This window comes from Daldinia vernicosa, assembly GCF_022497035.1.
Source record: "Daldinia vernicosa strain CBS 139.73 unplaced genomic scaffold F5Y00scaffold_27, whole genome shotgun sequence".
In the NCBI taxonomy this organism is placed as follows: domain Eukaryota; kingdom Fungi; phylum Ascomycota; class Sordariomycetes; order Xylariales; family Hypoxylaceae; genus Daldinia; species Daldinia vernicosa.
In genome coordinates this window covers 440,400-466,158 of record NW_025953943.1, presented here as the reverse complement: position 1 = coordinate 466,158, position 25,759 = coordinate 440,400, and the positions used below count along the sequence as shown (strand labels likewise).

Sequence of the window (25,759 nt, the reverse complement as noted above, 5' to 3'; positions counted from 1 at the left end):
TATTTATATTAATATTATTTATAAAACTTTTTTAAATTAAATAACAATTATTTTATTTATTTAATTAATTATTTAATTTAAAAAAATTAATAATATAATTAATATTAATTTTTAAAAATTATTATTTATAATTTTTAAGATTTTTAATAATTTTAAAATTATTATTTAATTATTTAAAATTAAAATTAAAATTAAAGTTATTATTATTATTATTAAAGTTAAATATATTTTTATTTTATTAATTAATATTAAAAATTTAATAATTAATAAATTTTTTAACGTTAAATATATAAAATAAATATTTTTAAATATTATTATATTTATTTTATTAATTTATTTTTTTTAAATAATTAATTATATCTTTAATTACAATTTATAAAAAAATTTTAAAATTAATATTTTTAATTTTATTTTAAAAAAATATTATAATATCGTTTTATATAATTAAAAATTAAAAAAATTATATAATTAAATTTAATTTAATTTATTATTTATTTATAAAATTTTTAATATATATATTATATAATTAATGTATTATTAAAAATTGTAAATAAGCGGTTTACGAAAAATTATGGTGTTAAGTTATGGTTTAAGGTGGATGCGCCACCTTTTTTAACGCCTTTCTGCCGCGCCTGCCCCGCGATCTTCTAAGCCACAGATTGTCTTAGCGCAAGACTTATGTACGTACCTACTACTTCGTATGTACAGCTTGGACCCTGGTTATCGAAAGTTACTCAAACTCAACAGTTTCACTTTTCTAAGTATTGACTTTACGGTATATTTCCTACCTGTTGGGAGCTTTATTATATTAAAACAAAGTTACACCAGAAGAACTGCTGTACCAATACTTTTTAAGAGGACGAATATGCCTCCTAAAAGGAAGTCCAAGGCCGGTGGGTTGGCAGAGGTATCAACGCCAAAAGCATCCTCAACTCCCGCGCGCGACGACGATGCTATGGATGTCGACACGCCGCAAGCTGCTGATACTCCTCGCGCCGCCGATACTCCTACAGCTTCCAAGCCTAATTTAAATTTACCTCCGCCATCTGAAATCCTCAACAACCTCTGGACCGACGATCAGGAATCTTCCCTATTTAAAGCAGTTATTCGCTGGAAACCATCGGGTACGTGCCACATGCAGCGCAATTGTAGATCGTACTCTAACGTTGCGATCTAATTGTCTACAGGGATTCATAAACACTTTCGCATGATATCCATTTCGGAACATCTTCGTAACCATGGGTTCGATCCAGACGTCGAGACGCACACGCGCATACCATGTATATGGGCCAAACTACGGCTTTTCTATAATATGGATGCCATAGACGAGCGCGATAACGCCTTCGACTACGTTAAGGGCGAAACCGAAGGCCAAGACGAGGAGCCTCCTGAACAGAAGTACAATTATTTCGAACTACCTGCGGATGACTTTCATGATCTCATGTGGGCTCGCGCGGCAGCCGGACCTGGTGAAGAGTCGGCCCCGTCAGATGCAGAAGCGGAAGCTCACGAAAAGCACGCGGTTTCTAGTAGGAAGCGCAAACGTGGCAGCACGAGAGGAGGCGGTCACGATGCTACGACCGATGCGGCGAGCGTCGCTGGTAGCACCACGACCAAAACGCGAAGGTCCAGTACCATCGATGACACCGATCAGGAGACGCCGTTCCCCAGTAGTCCTGCGGGTCGGCCAACTGCAAGAGGTGCTAGGAGCCAGAAACGAGCTGCTGCGAAGGCGAAGGCAGAGAGTGTGGAGCCAGACGTCGAAGAAGAACCTGAGGAAGACGACGAGGAAGCCGAAGACAACGAGAGCGAAGAAGAGGGAGACGAAGAGGAAAGCGAGAAGGAAGAAGCCGATGCTGCTCCAACTACTAGATCCAGTAGAGGGAGCGCCGCTACCAGGGGTCGGGCCGCCCGTGGACGAGCTCGAGGGAAACCTGGCCGAAAGAAGGGTTGAAAACCCATTGACCACGTTTTTCGCAATAATAAGCGAGCACAAAGCAGCCGGCTTTAATAATGCTTGGATCATAGAAGCGAACGCGGCGATACGAGCTACCGAGAAAGCGAAGGGGCTGTTTTGAATACCTAAGTCTTTGTCGCAATAGGGCCAGGCGTGCGGTAGAGTGCGGCCTTTGGTTACGGAACTACTACTCGTATTTGCCAAATGTTTGCTGTGGAAGCCAAGACATGCTATGACTATCGAGCGGATCATGCGGACTATCGACAAACAGATGGAAGGCAAATCCTACGGGCCTAAGGAAAGGATATTCTAGCAAGGGGCTACTAGACAGCATGGAAGTAACCGCATCCGACTTTGTAATGGACAGTGTCTAGGTATAGGTCCTAGTGTACGTATAGTCTAGGAACGTATTGAACTACGGCCAAGTATGGTATACTACTTGTTTGGTCCATTTGCCCTAGGTAGGTTAGACTCTTAGGCGGAGTGCTGACTAGTACAAGAATGATAATAATAATAAAAAGCTATTCTCAAACCTGTAGTTTATAGCAATTCAAACGAAGGAACTGATCAACTGAATTAACGTTTATCATTAGAAATATCGATTTAGCGACTGATCGACCCGTCAACCACTATACTGTACTATACTGTAAAAATTCATGTCATGCATCATTCCGTGATTTCCACATCGGAACCCGTATACATCCATCCCCTTGCTTCCATTTGTGTGTCTTGGGTAAGGTAGGTACCTATAGTCATCCTATATCCAAGATGATATATGCCAATGTCGAGTCCCTACTTAGGGACATCTTCTGGTAGTTATATACGGAGCATTGGCTCTAAACCTCCTACTCCAGTCCGGCGTATCCCGTCCTTTCCCTCCATGCCGTGGTATCTATAGTTGAGCAGCGTAGTCAAACTTCATTGAAAAAAAAAAACACGTTTTCCGCCTTCTCCTTTTCCCGCCCATATGCGTGATTTTTGATATTAATCTTGTACCCCTAAACTCATCGTGTGCCTTTCTAGGCCGTGTATTCTGGCCACGATTCCAACCGAAGGTAGAGTAGAGTACGTTCTTTCGACTCATCACCGCTTCTCGCCTTCATTTAGGTCATCCTTATTCTCGTGGAATACGCTCTGCCGCGATTGACTCCCTGAATTGGCTGTACCTAGTGTCGCTGTGGACTGAGGTACGCTCACGTAGTCGGAAGCTTCGGGGGTCCCATCTACACCTGGAACGCTCGGAGGGCTAACAGCGGGACTTGCTTCCGCGGTCGACTCGATGATATGGTGCGATGAAGCTGGTGGCGGCGGCGGCGCCGATGTCGTGAGTTGGCTGTCTGTCGATGCGCCGCTGATTTGCCGGAGGTGTGATATCTCGCGGTCACTGATGCCGCTTACACCACTAACAACTTGTTTCCGGTTTGTAGGCGCACTAGCATTCGGAATCATGGTTGTAGGGACGTCGGTGGTGATGGCGTTAGCGATAGAATCAAAACGGGCGTCATTGTTGCCCAGGGGCGGAGAGTCGGGTCGTTGAGGGGTGTAGCTCGGGGGTTGAGCGGAGCTAACGCCTGTGGAGAGCTCATGGGTTGAGTTAAGTCCGGTTTGGCTTGTCGGCGTAGAGATGGGATAGGGAATGTGAGGAGTTTGCGGGTTTGAGGCGAGAGGAGATTTCTCGTTCATCCCGATAATAGGTGCCATGCCCAAATTAGCATACGTGTCTCCCGCCAATTCAACTGGGGGTGAGGTATCTGTAAAAGTAGTTAGTAGGTAAATCAGCTATCATAGCGAGCGTTGGAACTTACCCGGGAGCTCTACAATACACGTTGCTGGCATCTCAGTGACGATTCCCATTTCTGGCCGGGGCGGTGACCGCGCAGGTGTAATGCCTCGACTTTCCAACTCGTCGTACTGGGTGCGGGTGTCGTCAGTAGTGACCGTTGGTGCCTTGCCATTGCTCTGGCTTTGTACCCAGGATAAGATCCTGTTGCCGTTTTCATCAGTCGAGGGCTCGCTGTCATTCTTTTTCAAATATTTCCGTCTCCTATACAGGATAATGCCAACAACGACTGCCGTGACAAATACAAGGCCAAGGACTACACCCAATACAGGTGCTAACCAAGAAGGCGTGCCTCCTCCTCCATTGCCCTCGTACGCACCTCGAGAATCGTTGCTGGCGCCTACAGAGCTGTAAGGGTAGTGCGTAACTAATTTTGACGTGGGATACGCAGTGGCGAAGACTTTCCCAAGTTCAGGATCTTCCCAGCCCGAGGGACCCGGGGCAGTCACTGTTGCACCACCGGAGGCGTCACCCCCTATCATAGCGTGAATCATCTGAGGAACCCCATAATAATTCCAGCTGGTCGGGTCGTATGAATCCATCCACTGATTTTCTGTGAGGTTATAAACTTGAAGAATTCCAGGGTTCTCGCCGTCGAGGCATAAAGGAGGACCAGAGCCTGTGTTTGCCCGGCGGCCTCCGATTACTATCATCTGGTCCGGGTACGGCATAACGCATTGATGACCAGCCCGACCATGTTCGGACGTGCCGGAATATACCTTCATCCACATGAACGACGGTAGCGACAGTATCCATACATCATCGTAAAACTGCCCTCCATCATCAAGACCATCATACCCTCCATAATAGTAGATATTGAAGCTTGAATAGTCTTCAGCAGGGGCAACTACCGCGCATCCCCTTGCAAGCTGGGGTGGACTACCTTCGGCTGGCTGTTGATACCATTTTTTGCTCGCAACGTCATAAATGTCAATATTCTTCATGAAGCCTGGGCTGTCCTTTTTCTATAAGCAAGTTAGTGATGATATTTCTAGAAACCTAAATGAGTGAATGAGTGTGCTTACACTTTGCGCCTCATTCGTAGAGATCATATTGGGGTTTAGGTAGCCGGGGTATGTAACACCACCCAATACTACTAGAATGCCCTGCTCCCCAACAGGAACCCAGACCACGGAAGGGTCCGCACGGCTTGGAGTATGTTGGCCGAGAGTCGTATTATCCCAAGTCTCTTGTGTTTGAGTGGCCATATCTAGAGTGATAAGGTAATTTGACGTATTCGTCGCTGTGACATTTTCACTAGGGCCAGCGCTGTAAATTGGACCAAAAGATTCTGAGCGATATCCTCCAAAATACCATGCCTTATTCTCAGACGGTGCACTGACTGCACCTCCATTCGTAACATATCGAGTTATGCCTTCGGGAAGCTCTCCATAATAGATACCTGTATTGTAATTAGGCTTATCGGCTCCGTATATCGACGCCACATATTCGACCAACGCGTCGGCATCTGGAGGCGATTGACTGGTTTCCCTTAATAAGCCACCATACGTGAAGAATTCATGGTCATTGCCGAGTAGTGCTCCGCCGTAATAATTAGGAGCTAAATTGTTTGCAGCGTCACCATTAGGGCCCGTTGCTATGGGGTCATGGGTAAGAATTTCAGAGAAATTCGTGCTCGTGTTGAAAGGTGTACTAAAGTTGAGCTTGTAGATTCGACCTAGACGATTATCTAGATATTATTAGTTAGAATAAAACGTACTTGAGCAGGATATACTGTAGTACGCCTTACCATCTGACACTTCCATTACTGAACCATCTGTAAGACCTGCGATCCAGTATATTTGACCGCCATCTATATAAACTGTATCTCCGAGCGTAGCAACTATAAAGTGTTAATCATCTGTGATAAATCGGGCCATGATAGGAAGTCTTACTGCGAAACATGTCCCATAGACACATAGTTGCGTTCTGTTGATTCTCCATCCATCCCGAAAGCTGGCCATGGACAGATACAGCCAGCCATCTCATGGCAAAGGCCAACCAAGATATTCTAGACCGATACATCATGTCTTGTTGCTATATTTGCCGATTGTGAGAAATACGGCGAACGGTTTAGTTGATGAGAGAATTGAAAATATGAGTGAGGCTCATTTCGCGACAGGGATTGAATTTGCGGGTTGGACACCCATTAGACCAACTTGGGGCAAAGTCACCACAACAATGAAATACTTGGTACAGTATAGAACTAAGAATCAATGACAACCTTGAGTTTGGGTTGCCGAGATGCTAACACCTAAGGGATTTATCGCGTAAGGCGATGGCCGAGGAAATAAAGACCAAGACGAATCTGGAAGGTTGAAGGGAACCGTCCTTTGTCTAGAGTAGCCAACAAATAAGGCCCACACGGCGGCCACGGGCGTAAAAACGTGGTAGAATAAAGTCCGAACGTGACGGAACAAAAAGATCACTCAAAGCTACTCGGGTTCGCGGCAGATTATTGGAATCTTGCCAGTCAAGTGATACCAAGCAGAAACAATCTCCAAGGGGGGTCCTATCTGTAGTGATTGGAGGGTTGATAGTTGCGCAACAATCTAAATAGATGACTAGAAGGACAAAGAGCCTTAAAATTTGCCTCTCTCCCGCAGAGGTTCGCGAACCGATAATGACGTTCCCGCATTCACATGGCCACCAGTGGAGGGTGGCCGGGTAGACTGGACCGACTAGGTCAGCTCACTCGAAGACTCAGCCTTGTCTTTGGCCCCTGATGCTACCGGCTTGATGTGACATAGTACCTATCTGTCGACGAGAATAAGCGTAAGAGTAACGATCAATATTGGCATATTAGCATATTTATTCTTGTCCTGAACTATCATGTAACATAGCACGTAACTAAGCCATGGTAGTTACACCTGAGAATACGGCAATTGTGCTGACTCCAAGAGAAAATGCAAGAATTGGAGCTGATAATATTGAAGAATCTGTACGTAAGAGTCAATAAAATGTGCGATAGTCCTAACATTGGATAAGACGACCAGGGTAGCTTCCAATGGAACGTCGAAGACATAGATTAAGAGACACACATGTAAGAATAATCCTTGAAAGATAGCTTCTTTCCATTGGCATGTAAATAACGTAAGAATGTCATTGCTGTATTCTCATTGGACGAAGTCATAACCTCGCTGCAGACAAGCTCGATTGTGGCAGGGTGGGTAGGACCGTATTGGTTTAGGTCGAGGTAAGTGTGAGTTGTCGATACGACTTCAAAATCAGAATGAGGGGAACTTTGGACACTCGTCCGCGCATATTTAGAGTTGATCCATCCGCATACCATATACCCAACTACCTACTACGTAGCTAGCCATTTTCACGGAGAACGTGTAGGAATGTATTCGATGTCGGCAGAGTCATATTGGTAACTCTGGATTAGAAAGAATATCGCCAACCAATAAAGAAGAAAGAAGCTGCAAACCAGGCTAAATGTCTAAATGTCGGACTTGGGGACAAGTCTTCGGGTCTTACTCGTATGACCGTATGGGAGACAATAACTGGCTCTCCCAACTCTCTGGAACTAAAAGTAACCCTGTATTAGCACAATAAAAATAAAGTAACTTGTAACCTTGGCGAAGATTCCGCTTTGTTGGAGGTGCTTACATACATAGTAAAGAGAGAAAAGATGAAGTGGAGAAAATATTTTCGAATCTAGTATTACTGGGTAAGGCCCAGTAATTCTCAGTATAGCTGATATTATGTAATCCCACTACAGTCCCTTAGGTAGTGCCCGTTATGGATCTATTATCTAATACGGCTGTCCAATTAGTAGCCAAACCGCAAAGGTTAGGTAATCCATAACTTCAACTGTACCACCATACTAAGCTCTTTACGTGCTAATTTCTAATTATTATTTTTTATTAATATTGTTATTCAGGTAGCGTGACCCCGCCATATCAAAGTCTTCATAAACTTACACAGTTGTACAGACAGACAGACAGACAGACAGACAGACTAACATTGCACAAAAGAGATTCTTACAACCCAGTCCATCTCCGTGGTAGGTAAGCTTACCACGATACATTCTACCTAACGTCTGATCCATCCCGCATGGTTGGGACAGTACAACGGGTACTACACACCCGTATGTACGTGACGAGATTTCAACCTACCCCGCCCGGCTTCTTCGAGATTGGGCACCTCCCGTGTGTGGCCTTCCAGGTTGTCCGAGCACACCTCGCGGTCTCTTGAGAATCCTCTATACGAGGAGTACGCATACGTGTGAGGTGATTTCTGTCAATTACCTCACCGATATGTTAGCATTTCATCATTATACGACTATGGCTCTAGGTACGTTCCGTCTTACCGAAGTATAGCTGATTAAAGGAGTCGAGGGGATCTATCATGATTCCCATAATCGCGGGACATTGGCTTTAAATACAAGAAGTCGTGCCTTGTAAACCGGGAAAATAGCCAAGTACGTCCATCCCTCGGCGACCTACATAGCGACCTTGGGGTAAGAGAGGCTTCGATACCGCCGATTTGTGTAACGAGCGGCAAGTCTATTAAACTTGTTAATGTTTTCGCAAAGATGATGACATTACCACCCTATTGGCTAGATTCAATACTCGGTCTTCTTTCGGTCCTGCGAGTACTGCTTTCACAAGCCTCTTATTAGGTATCAACAAGTGGCAATCCTACCTAAGGCACACGAACGATAGTACTGCGTAGTCTTCGCGCAGTCTTCACCCTAGGGTACGCTGCCGTTGGCTCCGGAAGACGTGACAAGATGCAGTGAACGTTGAATCCGTCCATTCATCCTTCAAGGACCCCTGCAGTACCGTCCCAAGAGACCCGCCTCACGCACGATCTCGGGCTTGGCAACTACCTACCTCAATGAGAGGCTACAGAGACTATTACATATATTGTATAGTGTACAATGCGCAATGCACGATGGTATACACCACATGCCCCGCCTTCGTATCCTGATCCATGCCTCGCTCGGTATCTAGACCAGTTATCGTCCCTTGTCTAGACCCTGGCTAGGTACTTGGTTTGTAGCTAGATGCGTTGTGCGGCTGCTCTCTGTTGGTTGCAGAAGAGCCTCTTCCCTCAAATGCCTTGCTAACTTGCATACCTCGACCAGGCATCCGCTTCCGCTTATTGCGGACTCGGTCACGTACCTACTTTTGTGCTTGTCTGCTTTTCTGTATTGCTCTAGTTTCTTATTCAATAACGTATGTCACCTTGCAATTCGCCTTCCTAGCAATTTTGAGCTCTACATTTTCTACTGTCACTCGTGGTGTTTCAAGGCAGACTATCAGTACCTGGAGCAGATGATTCTGGGCTATTTTACTTACTGCGACGGCTAGCTAAGAACTCGAATATGGCGGTCCGGGGTAGTGGTACAAATCCTCGATGTACAATACATCGGCACCCTCCTCCACACAATCGTGTCCAGGGATGCAACTGGCGGGCTTTTTTTCTTCTTCGCAGGGGTACTAGGTTGCACACGACTGTCGTGGGGATTTTACGCATGCAGACTTGGTCCGTATTCTGTACTTGATATGCAACTAAGCTTGGTACCTGTCGATTCCAATGGCTCGTGTTGACATTGCTGTTCCCGTTCACTCTCGCTCTCAGCCTTATCCATGCTGCTGTCCCTCTTTTAGAGCTACCCCGTAGCTTTCTTTTTCATGGAACCACGTTTCTACCTCTGTTTCTCGTAGATAGCAGCTCTTTATACAAGCAATTAGGACACGCCTTAGCCTTGAGCTAGGAAGGTATGCCAGCTGCCTGTTACTGAGCCGACGACGTTCGTTGAAGTTCAGCTATAAGAGAATCGTTTGGGATAAGTCTACTAGACCCCATGCTAGTTAGCCCATAGAAATATCGCCCAGCTGTTCGGATTTTAGCTGAAGGGAACCCACAGAGTCGCTTAGGTACTCTCCAGTATCTATTTTGCTTATAGATATAAGCTGAGAGCTCCAAATCACCTACCTCGTCGGTCGTTTTCGCCTTCGCCTTCAACTTACCGCCACGCTCTTGATACAGGAGTCGCTCGCTATAGACGGACGGACGCTCGCTACAAAGACATATCCTAAAATCGGAGCTCATTTGACATTCCGAGGCGCAGACAACCAATTTAACAAAGCTCATCTGCGCTATAATGGTTTTGGTCCGTCAGTTTGGGGCCTTGTCGGTCATTGCCATATCTTGGCTCATAAGAGCGCAAGCTTCTCTCTCCGAAGCGCATTGGACCTACTGTAAACCGAAAACAGTTACCGAAACTTGTTACGAAACGATCACGAAGACGAAGACGGCTACGAAGACGGCTACGAAGACGGCTACGAAGACGAAGACGGCTACGGAGACGACGACGGAGATCTGCTACGAAACGGAAACTACTACAGTCTAGTAAGTACTATGGGCTATATACGAAGCGATGTAGCTAACACTTGGTAAAGCGGCTTTACTACCATATTTGATACTGTCAGTTATAGTTACACGGTGACGGATACAGTAACGGACACGGACACGGACACAAAGACAAATACAGTAACAGACACAGTAACGGACACAGAGACGGACACAAAGACAGATACAGAGACCGTTACCGACTCAAGGACCATTACTACGTCTGTTACGCGTTTTAATAACCAGACTATTATCACCACTACTACCGACGAGGAGACCACGACCGCTACATTTACTGATATAGAGACCACGACGACAACTTATACGTCTCTCGTACCTACTGTGACTACGGCTACTTTCACCTTCACAACCGAGGTCCCAACTACGGTTATATCCGACAGAACATTGACCACGACTGAATACAGCACGTCAACCTACACAACTATCTCGGTATATACAACAAGCATTCTGTCGACGCTCACGGACACCCTAACGACAACTGCTGTGTCTATTTCAGCTTCAGCAACTACAAACACGCTAACGACAACTGTTGTGTCTGTTTCAGCTTCACCAACTACAGACACAGCTACCGTGACTGCAACTGAAGAGACTACATCGTTCGTTACTGTAATATCTACTACTACGTTCCTCACCGTTTCGGAGATCTCAGTTACCGATTCGGTGGTAAGTACTACATCCTTCATTACGACGCAATATATTACTACTATAGTACCGGAGTATATTACCACTACAGTACCTCCAACAACCGTCACTTCGTCCGTCTGTCCCGCGGCGACTAACTCTCCCGGCTTCAACGTACCTGCTTACAACGCCTCATCTGACTTGACTTGGGGATGTCCACCTGGAACCGTCTGTTCTCCTCCAAAGCCGAATGGGTGTAGTATCTGGCCTGATCTTCCGAATGAACAATACGTGTGCGAGAGCCAGAGCTATTGTATACCAGCACCAATTTATGCCACCGCCCAGTGGTGCGATAATGAAACAGGGTACTTTCCTCCTACGGATGGCTACTTTAACCTTGCACCGCCAGCTTTCGGGTTAAGCTATGGAATATTTGATCCTCCCAAGCCCGAACCGCTCCTACTAACTACCTCGGGTAAAACTACCGTAACCTGGACCTCTACGGGCGACTATGAATCACAGACGAGTATAACGGCATACCCGCCCTCGAGCACGCCAGAGCCGAGTTATCCAGGTTATCCAGCGGCGATAGTGCGGAAATTCCTGGCTTTTAATAAGCGCGACGAGACGTTACCATCGACTTGCTATTCCACTTGCAATAACGCTGTTTTAGAGGCCCAGAGTACTGGAAAGGTACCCCAACTTTGCAGGACAGATTCTGTATTCATGAGATATCGTCAAGTCTGCCAGAAGTGCATTGTAGACAACAAGGGACGATGGAAAGCTGGTACTAAGAACTACGCAGAGAGCAGCTGGGACCAATGGCTCCATTATTGCGATGTACAAAACCCTAGTCCTGTCTCTTCAAGCCAAAGTGCCCCTGAAGGAGAGGTCACAAGCACTCCTAGAGGGTCTACGGGTAGTGGAGCTCCTCCAAATACCGCGACTGGTGTAGTTTCAAACACACCAACTTTCTCGGCCACGTCGTCTCCTACGCCTGAAACGTCGTCTTCTACGGCCGAAAGTTCTTCTATATCCGAGAGTACGTCTTCTTTCAGCTCTTCAGAAGGCACGTTTTTGCCTTCTTCTACTTCTAGCTTCTCTACGAGTGCGTCTCTTAGTCTAAGCTCGTCGAGGGGCTCTTCTCTTTCTTCTTCCAGCTCTTCAGAAACATCTGCTCATATCAGCTCTTCCGAGAGCACAGCTTCCTCTACTTCTAGACCAACGGGAGGTATATCTTCTTCTGGTTCTTCGGGAAGCACATCTTCTGGCTTTTCAGAGAGTACGTCTTCTTCTCTCAGCTCTTCAGAAATCGGCACTTCCTCGTCTTTGGGAGCTAGCACCTCTACTGAGACGTCGAGTGCAACAAGCATCAGCAGCAGCAGTGGAGAATCTAACTCGACCCCAGCACCTGCTCCTACTTCGTCAGCAAGTGGCAGCACCACGTCTACGGCAACGCCTACTGTAACATCGCCTGCTACAGTACCGGGTAGCACAACAGCACCAAACCCAGTTTCCACAGCTGGAGCGCCCGCCGTTTTGAACGGTGGAGCTACGTCTAATTCCATCCTCGCCCTTATATTATTATTCTTTCTCTGATGCGCTCAGAGACATACTTAATATTTTAGCCTAATAATCCAAGAGAAGAAAAAAACCCTATAAATATTCGATTCGCATCCATCCTTCAGGCCAATTAGATTTCTCGGCCGTAGTATTATATCGCCTTAATAACTACGTGTTAGGTAGCATGGAATGGTATCGGAAGGACAGTGAAACAGCGCGCAGACAGGCTTACTCATTTTCACACTCACTACGGTGGTATAGGAATGATGGTTCTACCAGGGACCTAGCATTTGCATGATATAGGAAGCATAATTATTCGATACCCCCGAGGTTTTCACGCTCATTAAACGAGAAACCCGTCACAACGACACACGATTGATGATTTATGGAATATATAAAATGAGTTGAGGACTCTACTTAATGGGGGCTTAATTGGGGTTCTGCTGACGCATACTGGACTGAGGCAAGGAGCAGTCAGTTATACATATGAGATAAGGTATATAATGATCTAGGGGTTGAGAGTAGGGTGCGTATACTAGACGCTTTTCTGCGAAGGGGGGGTTTAGCTAAGGGCAAATGGGTTGTCATTCTAGCTTCTAGTGTTAATCTAAGGCTCAATGAGGTGAATTTAAACCAAACAGTCTCAGTTCAATCTTGACCAGGTCGGGAGACGTGATAAGACATTTATTCGTTTCCTTGTTGAAGGTGCACATGAATGACATATGTGTAATAAGGAGGTTTATACAACAGGTGGAACAAGATTAAGTCATGGTGTTTTGTAGTTCTCATACTCTTACAAGTTGATTCACTGCTCTTAAGCACATGGGACGAGAATCGTGGTCTGAGTTTTAGCTACCTGGGTACTCAAGGTCGAAAATAATGCATTTCTAATTAATATAATAATGGGAAAATGAATTGAGTTTAAACTGCCTTTTTGAAAGAAGTTCGCGTATATGTAGGTACAATACATTGTCGCGGTGATATTTCTATGGAAACGTGAAGAAGAGTTTACTAATGCGCCACACCCGGTGTACTTCTGAGAAGTACAATAGGTACAATACATTAGGTACCCATTGTACCTGAATTTTGCAGGTGCCGAGCCACGTTTAACCCCACCATGACGGCGCATGATTGCTGAGAAATCATGCCCCAATACTTCAAGTCGGGCAGGCACCCGGCGGGCAAACTGCTACATACTACCTAGCTCTATGGAAACCTGCAAGAGCTTTCTACTTCATCTTAGTAACCTTTCCTGTTAAACCGCAGTCGCCGTACGAACTCGAACCTATTCGAAGAAGTGTCCTTTAAACATTGACCGCCTTCTTTTTAAAGCTGGTCTTTTCCTCTCACTATATTGTCAGCACTTCTCTTTTTGGGCAGTTAACAACTACGTCATTTCGTATCTATCCACCTGATTGATCCATCAGCTTTAGGTAGCCTCGTTGTTGGTATTGGTGGTGGGGTTGTCGGTTTCTTCCATTTGGGTACATTTTGATCCTCCCATCATTGCCTCGTCTAACCTTTACTATCTCCCCCCACTCCCGTATTCTGCGTTATCGCATCTCATACGTATCATAGAAGCAAGCTCCAGTAGAGCAAATATCGCCAAACTGGGGAAGCGCAAACACGAGAACGGAGATCTGCCTTTCTCCCCTAAGAGAACTATGACCGTAAGTAGGCACAACCATCTTCTTCACCTACTACCCTCGTGCGCCATCGCTACTCTCTTTTTTTATTTGACGGCTTTCGTACATAGACTCGAATGACCATCTGTTTGCTTATACCAAAGTACTGATGTATAACCCGTATAACAGGATACCAAAATGGCTTCTGGCATTCCCGAGGTCGACCTGGTCACCCGAGTCCAGGTCGACAACTCTGTCGTTGGCCAAACCGAGATCGACGAATCACTTTACAGCCGACAGCTATATGTTCTCGGCCACGAGGCCATGAAGCGTATGAGCGCATCTAACGTGCTTGTTGTTGGCTTAAAAGGCCTCGGCGTCGAGATTTCCAAGAACATAGCTCTTGCTGGTGTCAAGAGCTTAACCCTCCACGATCCCACACCCGTTGCCATCGCCGACCTATCATCTCAGTTCTTCCTCCGCCCAGATGATGTTGGGAAGCCGCGCGATGCTGTCACGGCTCCCCGTGTCGCCGAGTTGAATGCCTATACACCCGTCAGCATCCATCAATCACCTAGGTATGTTGAGTGACCACCCTACTGATAGCATTATGAGTTAACCACAGCTTAAACAGCCTCGGTGACAACCTCTCCCAATTTGACAAGTACCAAGTTGTTGTCTTAACCAACACCCCTCTCCACCTTCAGCTAGCTATTGGCGATTATTGCCACTCGAAAGGTATCTACTTTGTAGTTGCGGATACCTTTGGGCTGTTCGGCTCGATCTTCTGCGACTTTGGCAGCGAATTCACATGCCTCGACGCGACCGGCGAAAACCCAGTCAACGGAATAGTGGCTGGCATCGACGAGGAGGGTCTAGTTTCGGCATTAGACGAGACTCGACACGGATTAGAGGACGGCGACTACGTTACATTCTCCGAAATCGAGGGTATGGAGGCTTTGAACGGCGCCGAACCGAGAAAAGTAACGGTCAAGGGTCCCTACACCTTTTCTATTGGTGATGTCTCCGGGCTTGGTCAGTACAAGAGCGGAGGTCTCTATCAGCAGGTTAAGATGCCCAAATTCCTTGACTTCAAGCCGATTTCTGCGGCTATCCGTGATCCCGAGTTCGTTATCTCCGACTTCGCCAAGTTCGACCGACCCCAACAGCTCCATGTCGGATTCGAGGCACTCCACGCTTTTGCTCAGTCCCAGGGTCGTCTACCCCGACCGAAGAACGAGGAGGATGCTGCTGTTGTCGTCGCATCTGTCAAGGCCTTCATCGAAAAGGAGAAGTTGGACCTCGAGGTCGACGAGAAGCTTATTAAGGAACTTAGCTACCAGGCTCAGGGAGATCTTAACCCCATGGCTGCTCTGTTCGGTGGCCTCGCTGCACAGGAAGTTCTAAAAGCTGTCTCTGGAAAGTTCCATCCGATCAAACAGTGGTTCTACTTTGATTCGCTAGAGTCTCTTCCTACTAGCTGTGCCCGAAGCGAGGAGCTCTGCAAACCAATTGGATCTCGATACGATGGTCAAATCGCAGTCTTTGGTAAAGAATTCCAGGACAAGATCGCGAATGTCAAACAGTTCCTTGTTGGTGCGGGTGCAATCGGCTGCGAAATGCTCAAGAATTGGGCCATGATTGGCCTAGGTGTAGGACCTAAGGGCAAGATTACTGTTACCGACATGGACTCGATTGAGAAGAGCAATCTGAACCGTCAATTCTTGTTCCGACCTAAGGATGTTGGCCAGATGAAGAGTGACTGCGCTGCCAAAGCCGTACAGGCTATGAACCCGGAGCTCGTAGGCCACATCGAATGCTTAAAAGACCGTGTCAGCCCCGAAACGGAGCACATTTTCAACAAGGAATTTTGGGAATCCTTGGATGGAGTCACAAATGCTCTGGACAACGTAGATGCGCGAACTTACGTTGACCGACGATGTGTCTTCTTCCACAAGCCTCTTCTCGAGAGCGGTACTCTCGGCACCAAAGGAAACACACAAGTGGTCCTCCCTATGCTAACTGAATCCTACTCGTCATCTCAGGACCCGCCTGAGGTATCCTTCCCTATGTGCACCCTGAGAAGTTTCCCGAACAGGATTGAGCACACGATTGCGTGGGCCCGGGAGCTTTTCGAGACGTCCTTCGTGAAGTCTGCCGAAACAGTCAACTTGTATCTGTCTCAGCCCAACTATCTCGACACAACACTTAAGCAAGGCGGTAACGAGAAGCCGACTCTGGAGACGATTCGTGACTACCTTGTAACAGATAAGCCTCTTAGCTTTGAAGATTGTGTCATCTGGGCGCGAATGCTATTCGAGAAGCAGTACAATAACGCAATCCAGCAGCTCCTTTACAACTTCCCGAAAGATTCCGTGTCCTCCACCGGCACTCCCTTCTGGTCCGGCCCCAAACGTGCCCCGGACCCATTGAAGTTTGACCCTAAGAATCCTACTCATTTCGATTTCATCGTTGCGGCTGCCAACCTCCACGCATTCAACTATGGTATCAAGACTAAGGGTGTGAGCAAGGACCTCTACCTGAAGGTATTGGATAACATGATCGTTCCTGACTTCTCGCCCGATCCGGGTGTCAAGATCCAGGCCAACGATAGCGATCCTGTAAGTGTATACAATTCATTAACTCTTATTTTACAAGAGCCACATCTAACCTTTTTTATTAGGATCCAAACTCTAACAAAAATGCTTCTGCATTTGACGATAGCACCGAGATAGAGAATATCATTGATAGCCTCCCGGCGCCCAGCGAGTTGGCCGGATTTAAGTTGACACCCGTCGAGTTCGAGAAGGACGACGACACCAATCACCATATTGATTTCATCACAGCAGCCAGCAACTTACGAGCTGATAACTACAAAATCGAAAAGGCCGATAGACACAAGACAAAATTCATCGCCGGAAAGATCATCCCGGCTATTGCCACTACGACCGCGTTGGTCACAGGTCTTGTCATCCTAGAGCTGTACAAGATTATCGACGGAAAAGATGATATCGAGCAATACAAGAACGGGTTTGTCAACCTCGCGCTACCGTTCTTTGGCTTCAGCGAGCCCATTGCCAGCCCTAAGGTTGAATACAAGGGACCAGACGGCAAGGTCACGCTAGACAAGATCTGGGATCGATTTGAGATTGAGGATATAACCTTAAAGGAGCTTCTGGCCGACTTCCAAAAGCGTGGTCTTAACATTAGCATGCTAAGCTCGGGAGTAAGCTTGCTTTACGCCAGCTTCTTCCCGCCCGCGAAGTTAAAGGAGCGATACCCGCTCAAGCTGAGCCAGCTTGTGGAGACCGTCTCTAAGAAGCCCATTCCGGAACACCAGAAGGAGCTCATCTTCGAGATGGTGGCTGAGGACTTGGACGAGGAAGACGTGGAGGTGCCATACATCAAGGTAAAGGTCCGCTAGATCCGCTAGATGACTAGCTGCCCGGTATACCACGCACTATGCGGTGCTTTTTACACGCGCATTTTATTCAGTTTTAGGGATCATGAGGATAGATGTCTTGTATGGAGGGGGTTAGCATGCGCCATTAGTGCACCACTTACTTTTTGAGCTTAATTGTAGGTTCTGCCGCAAGTGCTCGAAGGAATTACATAGTCGCAAATAGACTTATTTTTATCCAAGTCGTTTTATTGACCGTCTTAGTTCTTGTATACTGTTCTCTCTTTAGTTTTATTTGTGATCTTCTGGTACCTTGCAGCTTGCTTAGTCTCCCCATTTGTAAGATCCGTCTACTATGTACTTCCTAGTAGAGTTCCTAGTAGAGTTGGAGTTATGAACTTCTCCACATGCAAGATAGCTCCCGTTCAACTCCACTTCCATACTTAGAGCTGATTAGTCATGCTAAGACAACTCGGTTATTTTACGTCACGATGTGTAATCGTGGTATAAGCCATGAGTAAGGGGAGATTCTGACAAAGCTGAATGAAGCTACATAGCGCACGTCATTTCTACAACATTTAATTTGAAGATGACTTGTTTCGTTACGTAGAAAGCTTCAATACTAAAAGTTATAAAAGGTGTCTAGGCTTGGGGGATCGTAAAAGTAGATGTTCCCCGCATCTATGAATATAATTACTCCTCGTTTAATTTCAACTTATCCACGGTCTGGATTACTGTTAAGAGGGAGTTACTTAACTTTGAATATAAGAACCAATTCAACCTGGGGAAAGAAACAACAACAGCAACAACAGTATAAAGGCATAGTTGCGGATTCAACATCGAGTCCCGTGAAGAAGCATATACAACAGCAAATCAGGATGGTGAGATTTGGTCTAATTCGATTTCGAATAGCTTCTAACTTGGGAACTAGGCTTCTAAGATCACAGACTGGGTCCAGCCCGGAGACACCAGCGGCGAATTCAAGCGTCCCAGCAGCTCGTTTCGTAACTGGATTTCTACGGAGCCCGGTGCGCAGTTCCCGCCTGAAAAGGGCCGGTATCATCTCTACGTCAGCTATGCTTGTCCCTGGGTATGTTGTTTCGCTCCCCCTGAATATCGACGCGCGAGGAACCAACCGGCTGATTATGCGCAGGCCACACGGACCCTAATCGCAAGGAAGCTTAAGGGGTTGGAGGACTTCATCTCTTTCTCTAGCGTGCATTGGCATATGGGAGAGAAGGGTACGTCTGCTTGTAGAAACTATCTTATATATCCACCACCACGGCTGGAGGACTAAAGTCTCAACAACAGGATGGCGGTTCCCTACCCCGGAAGACAGGGACGCCGAAGGCGAAAACGTGATCCCGGACCCAGTCCCCGGACACGAGAAGTACACGCACCTACGCGACGTATACCTGGCAGCAGACCCGAACTACAAGGGGCGCTTCACGGTGCCGGTGCTCTTCGACAAGAAAGCCGACACCATCGTCAACAACGAGAGCAGCGAGATCCTGCGGATGCTCGGCACCGCGTTCGACGCGCAGCTGCCGCCCGAGTTTCGCCAGGTCGACTTGTACCCCGAGGCGCTGCGGCCGCAGATCGAGGAGGCGCACGGGTGGACGTACGACGGCATTAATAACGGCGTGTATAAGAGCGGGTTTGCGACGACCCAGGAGGCGTACGAGAGGAATGTTAGGGCGCTGTTCGAGGCGCTGGATAGGGCGGAGAAGCAGCTGGGGGAGACGGGGGGGCCGTATTTCTTGGGGGATAAGTTGACCGAGGTGGATGTTAGGCTGTGAGTTTTTGGTCTTTTTTCCTCTTGCCCCTTATTTACCCCTTACCCCTTTTACGGCAATACCAGAGACGCGCTCCCTAGGTATGTATGTATAGGAATGGTAGGTAACTAACACAAGAATCAATCAGCTTCCCAACGCTAATCCGGTTCGACCCGGTTTACGTGCAGCACTTCAAGTGCAACGTCCGCGACATCAGATCGGGGTACCCGCGCCTGCACGACTACACGCGCAACCTGTACTGGAAGCACCCCGCGTTCAAGGACACGACCAACTTCTTGCATATCAAGAACCACTACACGCGCAGCCATACGCAGATCAATCCCCATTCTATCACGCCGCTGGGCCCGCTGCCGGATATCTTGCCGCTCGAGGAGGAAGTGGAAGCTGTGAAGGCTAAGCTGGGGAAGAAGTAGAGGGGGGGGTTGAGATGGAGGAGGATGGGATGAGATTGGATAAAGGGGGTGTTTAGGCTTGGGATTGATTCTTTAGTCTATAGTAAATTTCACCGGTAGTACCGTGTATCTTATTGGTCTATTGATACGGCCTATTGGCAATTCAGAGGAGTCAAATTTGTTATTATGTCTTAGGTACCCAAGGTACTTATAATTAGGCAGAAGCATCCTGTTAAATAAATCAGGGGCCCTTGCGGGGAGAACCGCTAAGTGAAGCGATTATCGGTCCTTCACAAAGAATAAAATCCATCTTATAACGTAGCATGTGTTCTTGTTATTTTTCTCTATGTGTTTATCCAAGAGCGTGATGGAAAAAGCATCGTGTCTAACAAAACAAACGAACCAGAAGCAAGAAGCTTCATTAGAGACCGCATGCATGTGTGAGACCCTGCCTGTAATTTCGATTTTCTCTCCATTTTCCATATTAGCTTTTCCAGCTTTGCCGAGATTCACTCAATCGGCATATCTTATAGACGCCCAAACCATAGACGCCCAAACCATAGACGCCCAAACCTACTTAAGGTCATGCGTCGCCTCAGTTGGCCCCTCCGTGCCCATGGAGCTGGTTGTAGGCTCCCTGTTCACCCAAAGGACGGCGCTTAGTCTCTTGGGGCGGCTGTGGTTACCGTAGGAGACAATAAGTACGTTTAGGTGTACGTTAGGACTTGGGCAGGTACCTAACTTAGTAAACCATAAGGAATTTAATGGTTATTAGTTTAGTTTAGTGATAGCGCTCCCCAAACCTATCTTGGTCTTCATCCTCATCTGTCCACCCCCCCTTAAGTACTACCATCCTAGCAAACAGCCCACACCTCCGCGAGCTCGAATCTCCTAGGGAGCCATCCCTTGAAGACCTTTCCTTCTCTTCCTGGAGCCGGAGCTTAAGCTGGCTGGCTTTCCAGGAGAAGGTCCCTCTTATCAACTCTAGATTCGACAGGACATCCTTAGCGGCAGCTTGGTCTTGCCCTTATCGCTGGAGCCTAGAACTGCCTGCCCCTTGGCTACGATCGTAGTTGTAGCCCAGCCTGACTTCTGAAGTTCTGCGAACATCTCCAGGCCGAGACCTTAATGGTGCCGCCTTCCATTGCCTTATACATAGAGGACGAATTAGCGGAGCGGACGATGCGCCGACGAGAATACCGCCGGGCCCGCCGCCTTCCATAGGCATAGGTAATGGACGTTGCTGCTGGAAGCGGACACCTTACTGTCGCCAGGGGTCGAACCAAGAGAGAAGCGACTAGAGCCCGGACATGCCGTCGAACTCCATGACGGGAGAATTTCTCTGGCGAACTGAAAGTGACTCCGGGGCCCGTATGAAGGTGGGGTCACCGTCTGGCCGTAGGGGCTCAACCCTTGTAGTTTAGTTTAGTTTAGTTTAGGGGGGTGAAGAGGGTTGCGAGAGGTTTGGTGGGGTTGGCAAGAATTACATAGTCACCCGGGGAGCCTGTTTGTCGTGTCGTGGCAGGTGTATCCGGTGTGGGGGGTGTGGCGAGGTGTTAGAACCAGCAATATAGAGTCCGAGAAGAGCAACCTAGAGAATATAATGTTAGTTAAATGATTTGTGAAGGCAGTTTTGTTTTGTTTAGTTAGCTTACCTTTGGCCGCTGATGCTTTATTTTAGTTTATTGCGTCGAATCGGGGGTGGGATTAGATTTAAGAGGGTTGTGTTATGATAAGTATGTTTGAAGGAGGCGGCACATGCGGCGGCGATAGGAGCGACGACGACGGAGAGGGCGGCGTCTGGGGGGATGACGGCGTCTGGAGTGCGACGGCACAGCAATACTCAGGTAGAGTAGATGGAGCGTGACGAGCGCCAACACGGCCAGCCTGATCCTGATCCTCATCCTCCGTCACCCACGCCACCACCTGCTCCCTTACTGACTATGTCGTCAAACTGGCCTCTCCGCCGTGGTGTTGCCGATGGGAGTTGTTAAGTTATATGTTGAAAGGTTGTAACGGTAGATTATAGACTGCTGTTAAAGCCTTCACCCCCCGACCTAGCTCCGCAGACACAGGCCGTGTTGATAGGCACGAAGGTTTGGTTGAGTATTATCTATATGCCCTAGGTATGTGTTGTATTAGGGTATAATATATTTCTTATCCCGAATGTTGTAGGCTGAGGGTTGATTGTTGACGTGAGGATAGAGAGTAATATTAGGTATTAGTTAGGTAAGTTAAGTATTGTGAATAATTATATTTGCAAAAGTGAAGCCGCCGTCTCTGTTCGTGAAGTGAGACTTGAGCAAAAAGTAAGTTATAAGAGGTAGGGTTAAGAGGTAGGGTGGTTGATTGTTATTGTTGTTGTTGGTGGTGGTGTTATTATTATTATTGTTGTTGTTATTATTGTTATTATTATTATTGCTGCTGTTGTTGTTGTTGAGTTGGTTTGGTGTTGAGTTGGTTTGGTGTTGTAGAAGGAAAAGAAAATTCTTACTTTCGAGTCGGCGCGAGACGTTTATATAATTATTTCTGGGCCGTCTGGCGGGCGGTCTGTTGTTATTGCCGCGATGATAGTTGCCGTACCTAAGGGACTGTCGGTAGTGTGCCAGCTGCTACATATTGCTGCAGCAGCTGCTACAGTTGCTGTTACTTACACGTGTTGCCGTGCAAACTTTTAAAGACGAGTGACTCACAGTTTTAATACAAGAAGGTGCCTGCCGTATCCTGTTACGACTGATTCCTTCGGAAGTACCTTAGGTAGTTTATTCTGTTGAATGCCTGAGGTCCCTTTTTAAGGGGAAGGGGCTAAAGGCACAGTACGAGGCATGATACCTTAGGTAGGTAGGTTAGGTACTGTACCTAAGGTTGCAATGTTTTCTCTCTTTAGATACCTAGGTACTTAGTGAATATTGTCATGAATAGGTTCAGCTTTCTGAAAGTTCATGTGTGCACAGGAGCAATATTTTGATCAGTAACGTTCTAGGTGGTCCAATGGACTGTTATCGAAAAGGGGAGTCGATGTATGGTGGTTTGAACTAGTCAACACAACAGTAAGTCCTAGCTACGTGATTCGAAAGACGCGTATAAATAGTAACTTGTGGCTCTATTGCTGATACACCTCGTTCCTGTAACATAGATCCATCGAAAATCTAATTATTTTCATGTCAGGCAAGCCGCAAAGCTAGGAGTGATCGTTCATTACATTCATGTGCTTGGTTTGGAAGCTAACTCTTTATTATGTAGCCGTATCGACAAAAAATGAGCCATTTCAATATATCCCCTATTCGCTTGCCTTAAAAGAAACCGGGTTATCACATACATCACAAATTCCTTTTAATCAACGTCATCTCGCCAACAAAAAATCTCCGTCTTCCTCGTCAGATTTATGTCTCTAAATCTTTCTTCTCTTGTACTTGTCTCCATTATGTCAACTTCCCCGTTCTTTCTTTGTCCCTCAGTGCTGAGTGTGGTCCGCCCACCCAAGTCTCCCTCCTCGTCCACGAAAAAGCCTACTGCCGAGCACGCATAATCTGGTAATTCTCTGTTTGTATAATTACCGATACCTCGGCGCCTGGCTTGCAGTGATTTGTGTTGAAGTTTTACGCACAGGAAACCTGCTCCGTAAGTGCCCAGGATCACTACGCCACGTCCTTCGGCTGGAGGTAGGTAGCGTACATGTCTCCCTAGGGCGGAGAGCGGGAGCATTACTGGGAGACGGGGAATGGTAACGGCATTTGGGGAGGATTCAGGTGGCTTAGAAAGGTTTATGCGGAAGACATTTAGTTGGTTACCACCGATAGTGGAATATAGGGTTTCAGGGGTCCAGGTGAAAGTAAAGGGTACCTAGTTTGGCGAGTGAAAGACTAGTGAATTGACCACAAGTGAACTTGGCTTTATTTATTAAGTCGGGGAAGACTGTAAGTTGTTTTACGCGAAGAGATACGGTGGTCTTCTCATTGTAATCAACAAATAGGACATCCCCATCTTCTAGCAGCCATACTAAGAGCAGCTTATGCGGATGTAGGGCCGGTGGCGAGTGGTATAGCATAGCGGGCACGTTATATTCATAGTGGAACACTCGTACCTATCGCTACTTATCTATGTATGGTGCTGTTAAATATACCACTAACTACCTTATTAGGGAGAATGTCCAGATATGAACTTCTCTTACTAGGATTCCAAGTGCTGAACTAGAATTTCAGATAATAAATGCATAAGGGGCTATTTATGCATTACCTCGTCGGTAAGACGTCGACGTACGTCCTAACATTAGAGAAAATGAATCCAATTCCGCCATTATTGAAATACCATTTGACTTCAATGATTTTATGCGTCTTCCCGAGTTATTTTTTCTGCACGAGACGTGCTTCTGTTCTTTTCCTCAATTACTTCTGCCCTCACAGCTTCCGTACCCATGCAGATATATCTCTTAAACTTCCGAGCTGGAACCTTAGCTTCAAATATCTCATTTATCTCTTCCAGGGTTCGGTCGCGTGTCTCAGGCATAAATGCCCATGTGAATAGGAACACTATCATGTTGGATCCAAACCATATATATCTATTAGGTCGCACTGTTAGCTAAAAGGTCGACCATGAGGTTACTATTACTAACCCATATTTGGCACTCCATCCCAGGCTGGCTGGGTTGATGAAGTAAGGCGCGGTAAAGACACCTAGCCAGTTTCCAAGGAAGTTGAGTGCGGTGGATACGCCGTAAGTATGAGCTCGGAGATGATTACTAGGCAATTCGCCTCCTAGAAGCCAAGCATAGGGCGCTAATAAAGTTAGCGAAAACTGTTCCTAAAATGTAAATAGGCTTCTTTACCATAGGCAACATAAAAGAATGTGAACAGCGCGATAAAGGCGATGACCACCTTTGCGATGACCGCAGTTCCGGGGGCCACGGTCCAAGCGATCGCAAACGCGAATTGACAGAGACCACACGCTGCCACTCCGATGAGAAGAATAACACGGCGGTCAATGTGACGAACGACAAAGAAGCTTGTCAAGACGCCGATGAGTCCCATACAGGTTATCATGGTCGAATACGAAAATGCTTCTTTTACTCCGGCAACAGTGAGGAAGTAAGTTGTGTAAATATTCAGCTGTTTAACAGAGGTTAGTCAAGTCTTAGTACCTGGGTCACAGGTTTATAGGGGTATTTACCCAAGAGGAACCTGTGCATAGGTAAATATTAGCACGGCACTCTATTCTTTTATGGGATATCACGTACCATTAGCACAGTGGAAGCAGATAACAGCTACAGAAAGGAGAGATCGGCGCCGATTGGTACCCTTCCACATCTCAACCCATAGGTGCTTCCCCTTGAATTGATTTGCCTGCGCCGCTGTAGAAGTTCGGATTTCTTCAAACTCGGCTTGGAACTCATCCTCGTTAATATTGCTGTTTCGGAGTCTTCGAAGCGCCGACTCAGCTTCTGCATCTTTTCCTTGTGTCATGAGCCATCGTGGAGACTCTGGGAAGAAGAACATAGCGATCGTCTGGATGGTCGGAGCAACGAAGAAGATAGCAAGGGGGATTCGATAGGCTTCCTTGCCGAGCATAGTGTGAGTGCCATAGTCGATAGCGGCCCCGACTATGGAACCTATAGAGAGTTGGCTCTGGTATACGGCAAAAGAAATACCTCGAAGGTGGGCGGGTGCCGCTTCGTTGATATAAACTTGAGCGAAAGTAAGAAACCAGCCGACCGAGATTCCTATACGCTTATAAGTTACGTCCTCTCCTAAACTCGGCTTAGTTATAGATTATAGGCTTACCAAGAACAAAACGGGCAAAGTATAGCGCACCGAGATTCGTCGTTCCAATCATTATTGCTGTTGCGATACAATTTAGGAGAGATGCTGTCCACAACCCCTGTCGTCGCCCAAACCTGGAGCTGAATGGCCCAACCGAAAGCGAGCCCACAAATGTTCCAATCGTCATCAGAGAGGAAATAAGTTGTTGAACAGTCGGGTCAATGGCCCACTTCTGAGCCGCTTCATCGTAGTAGCCGAAGACTTTCAAGAAGCCAGGCATAGCCATAAAGCCGCCGACGAGGGCATAGTCAAGGCCATATTGAAAGCTCAAGATGGTGACAACAAAGCAAATTGCAAGACACTTTCTATGACTGCGAATATCCAGCTGCAGCGGATTTGCTGATATAGCGGCGGCCACCATC

General features: G+C 46.8%; 5 protein-coding genes across 5 annotated transcripts; 3 read left to right on the top strand and 2 right to left on the bottom strand.

Moving 5' to 3' along the window:
• The first annotated feature begins 634 nt into the window (after positions 1-634).
• On the top strand, positions 635-2,513 carry F5Y00DRAFT_239062 (chromatin modification-related protein EAF7-domain-containing protein). Its single transcript, XM_048008037.1, has 2 exons — positions 635-1,124; positions 1,188-2,513. The coding sequence occupies exons 1-2, from the start codon at positions 701-703 to the stop codon at positions 1,952-1,954; spliced, it is 1,191 nt and encodes a 396-aa protein (XP_047864296.1). The 5' UTR covers positions 635-700; the 3' UTR covers positions 1,955-2,513.
• A 393-nt stretch (positions 2,514-2,906) lies between these two features.
• Positions 2,907-6,325, bottom strand: F5Y00DRAFT_92055 (uncharacterized protein). The gene is made up of 5 exons (XM_048014336.1): positions 5,693-6,325; positions 5,548-5,640; positions 4,823-5,487; positions 3,763-4,762; positions 2,907-3,708 (listed from the first exon to the last, which is right to left on the bottom strand). The coding sequence occupies exons 1-5, from the start codon at positions 5,823-5,825 to the stop codon at positions 3,041-3,043; spliced, it is 2,559 nt and encodes an 852-aa protein (XP_047864295.1). The 5' UTR covers positions 5,826-6,325; the 3' UTR covers positions 2,907-3,040.
• Positions 6,326-9,414: 3,089 nt separating this feature from the next.
• F5Y00DRAFT_270347 (uncharacterized protein) lies at positions 9,415-12,404 on the top strand (the record flags this gene model as incomplete). Its single annotated transcript, XM_048012601.1, has 2 exons — positions 9,415-10,163; positions 10,214-12,404. The coding sequence occupies exons 1-2, from the start codon at positions 9,916-9,918 to the stop codon at positions 12,402-12,404; spliced, it is 2,439 nt and encodes an 812-aa protein (XP_047864294.1). The 5' UTR covers positions 9,415-9,915.
• Positions 12,405-14,191: 1,787 nt separating this feature from the next.
• F5Y00DRAFT_270337 (ubiquitin-activating enzyme E1 1) lies at positions 14,192-19,828 on the top strand (the record flags this gene model as incomplete). The annotated part of the gene is made up of 7 exons (XM_048012600.1): positions 14,192-14,571; positions 14,628-16,614; positions 16,677-17,402; positions 18,325-18,483; positions 18,547-18,634; positions 18,705-19,188; positions 19,317-19,828. 7 exons carry the CDS (start codon positions 14,192-14,194, stop codon positions 19,600-19,602), a joined length of 4,110 nt encoding a protein of 1,369 aa, XP_047864293.1. The 3' UTR covers positions 19,603-19,828.
• Positions 19,829-23,907: 4,079 nt separating this feature from the next.
• On the bottom strand, positions 23,908-25,758 carry F5Y00DRAFT_253503 (general substrate transporter; the record flags this gene model as incomplete). Its single annotated transcript, XM_048010057.1, has 5 exons — positions 23,908-24,139; positions 24,194-24,356; positions 24,407-24,646; positions 24,815-25,297; positions 25,359-25,758. 5 exons carry the CDS (start codon positions 25,756-25,758, stop codon positions 23,908-23,910), a joined length of 1,518 nt encoding a protein of 505 aa, XP_047864292.1.
• Position 25,759: the final 1 nt, after the last annotated feature.

Excerpts from the sequence above, each read along its gene's own strand:
- F5Y00DRAFT_92055 (XM_048014336.1), bottom strand. The coding sequence starts at position 5,825 with ATGATGTATCGGTCTAGAATATCTTGGTTGGCCTTTGCCATGAGATGG. Across the intron at positions 4,763-4,822 it reads CTACGAATGAGGCGCAAAGT|AAAAAGGACAGCCCAGGCTT; the intron begins GTAAGCACACTC and ends ACTTGCTTATAG. Across the intron at positions 3,709-3,762 it reads GTGTATTGTAGAGCTCCCGG|ATACCTCACCCCCAGTTGAA; the intron begins GTAAGTTCCAAC and ends CTACTTTTACAG.
- F5Y00DRAFT_239062 (XM_048008037.1), top strand. The coding sequence starts at position 701 with ATGTACAGCTTGGACCCTGGTTATCGAAAGTTACTCAAACTCAACAGT. Across the intron at positions 1,125-1,187 it reads TATTCGCTGGAAACCATCGG|GGATTCATAAACACTTTCGC; the intron begins GTACGTGCCACA and ends AATTGTCTACAG.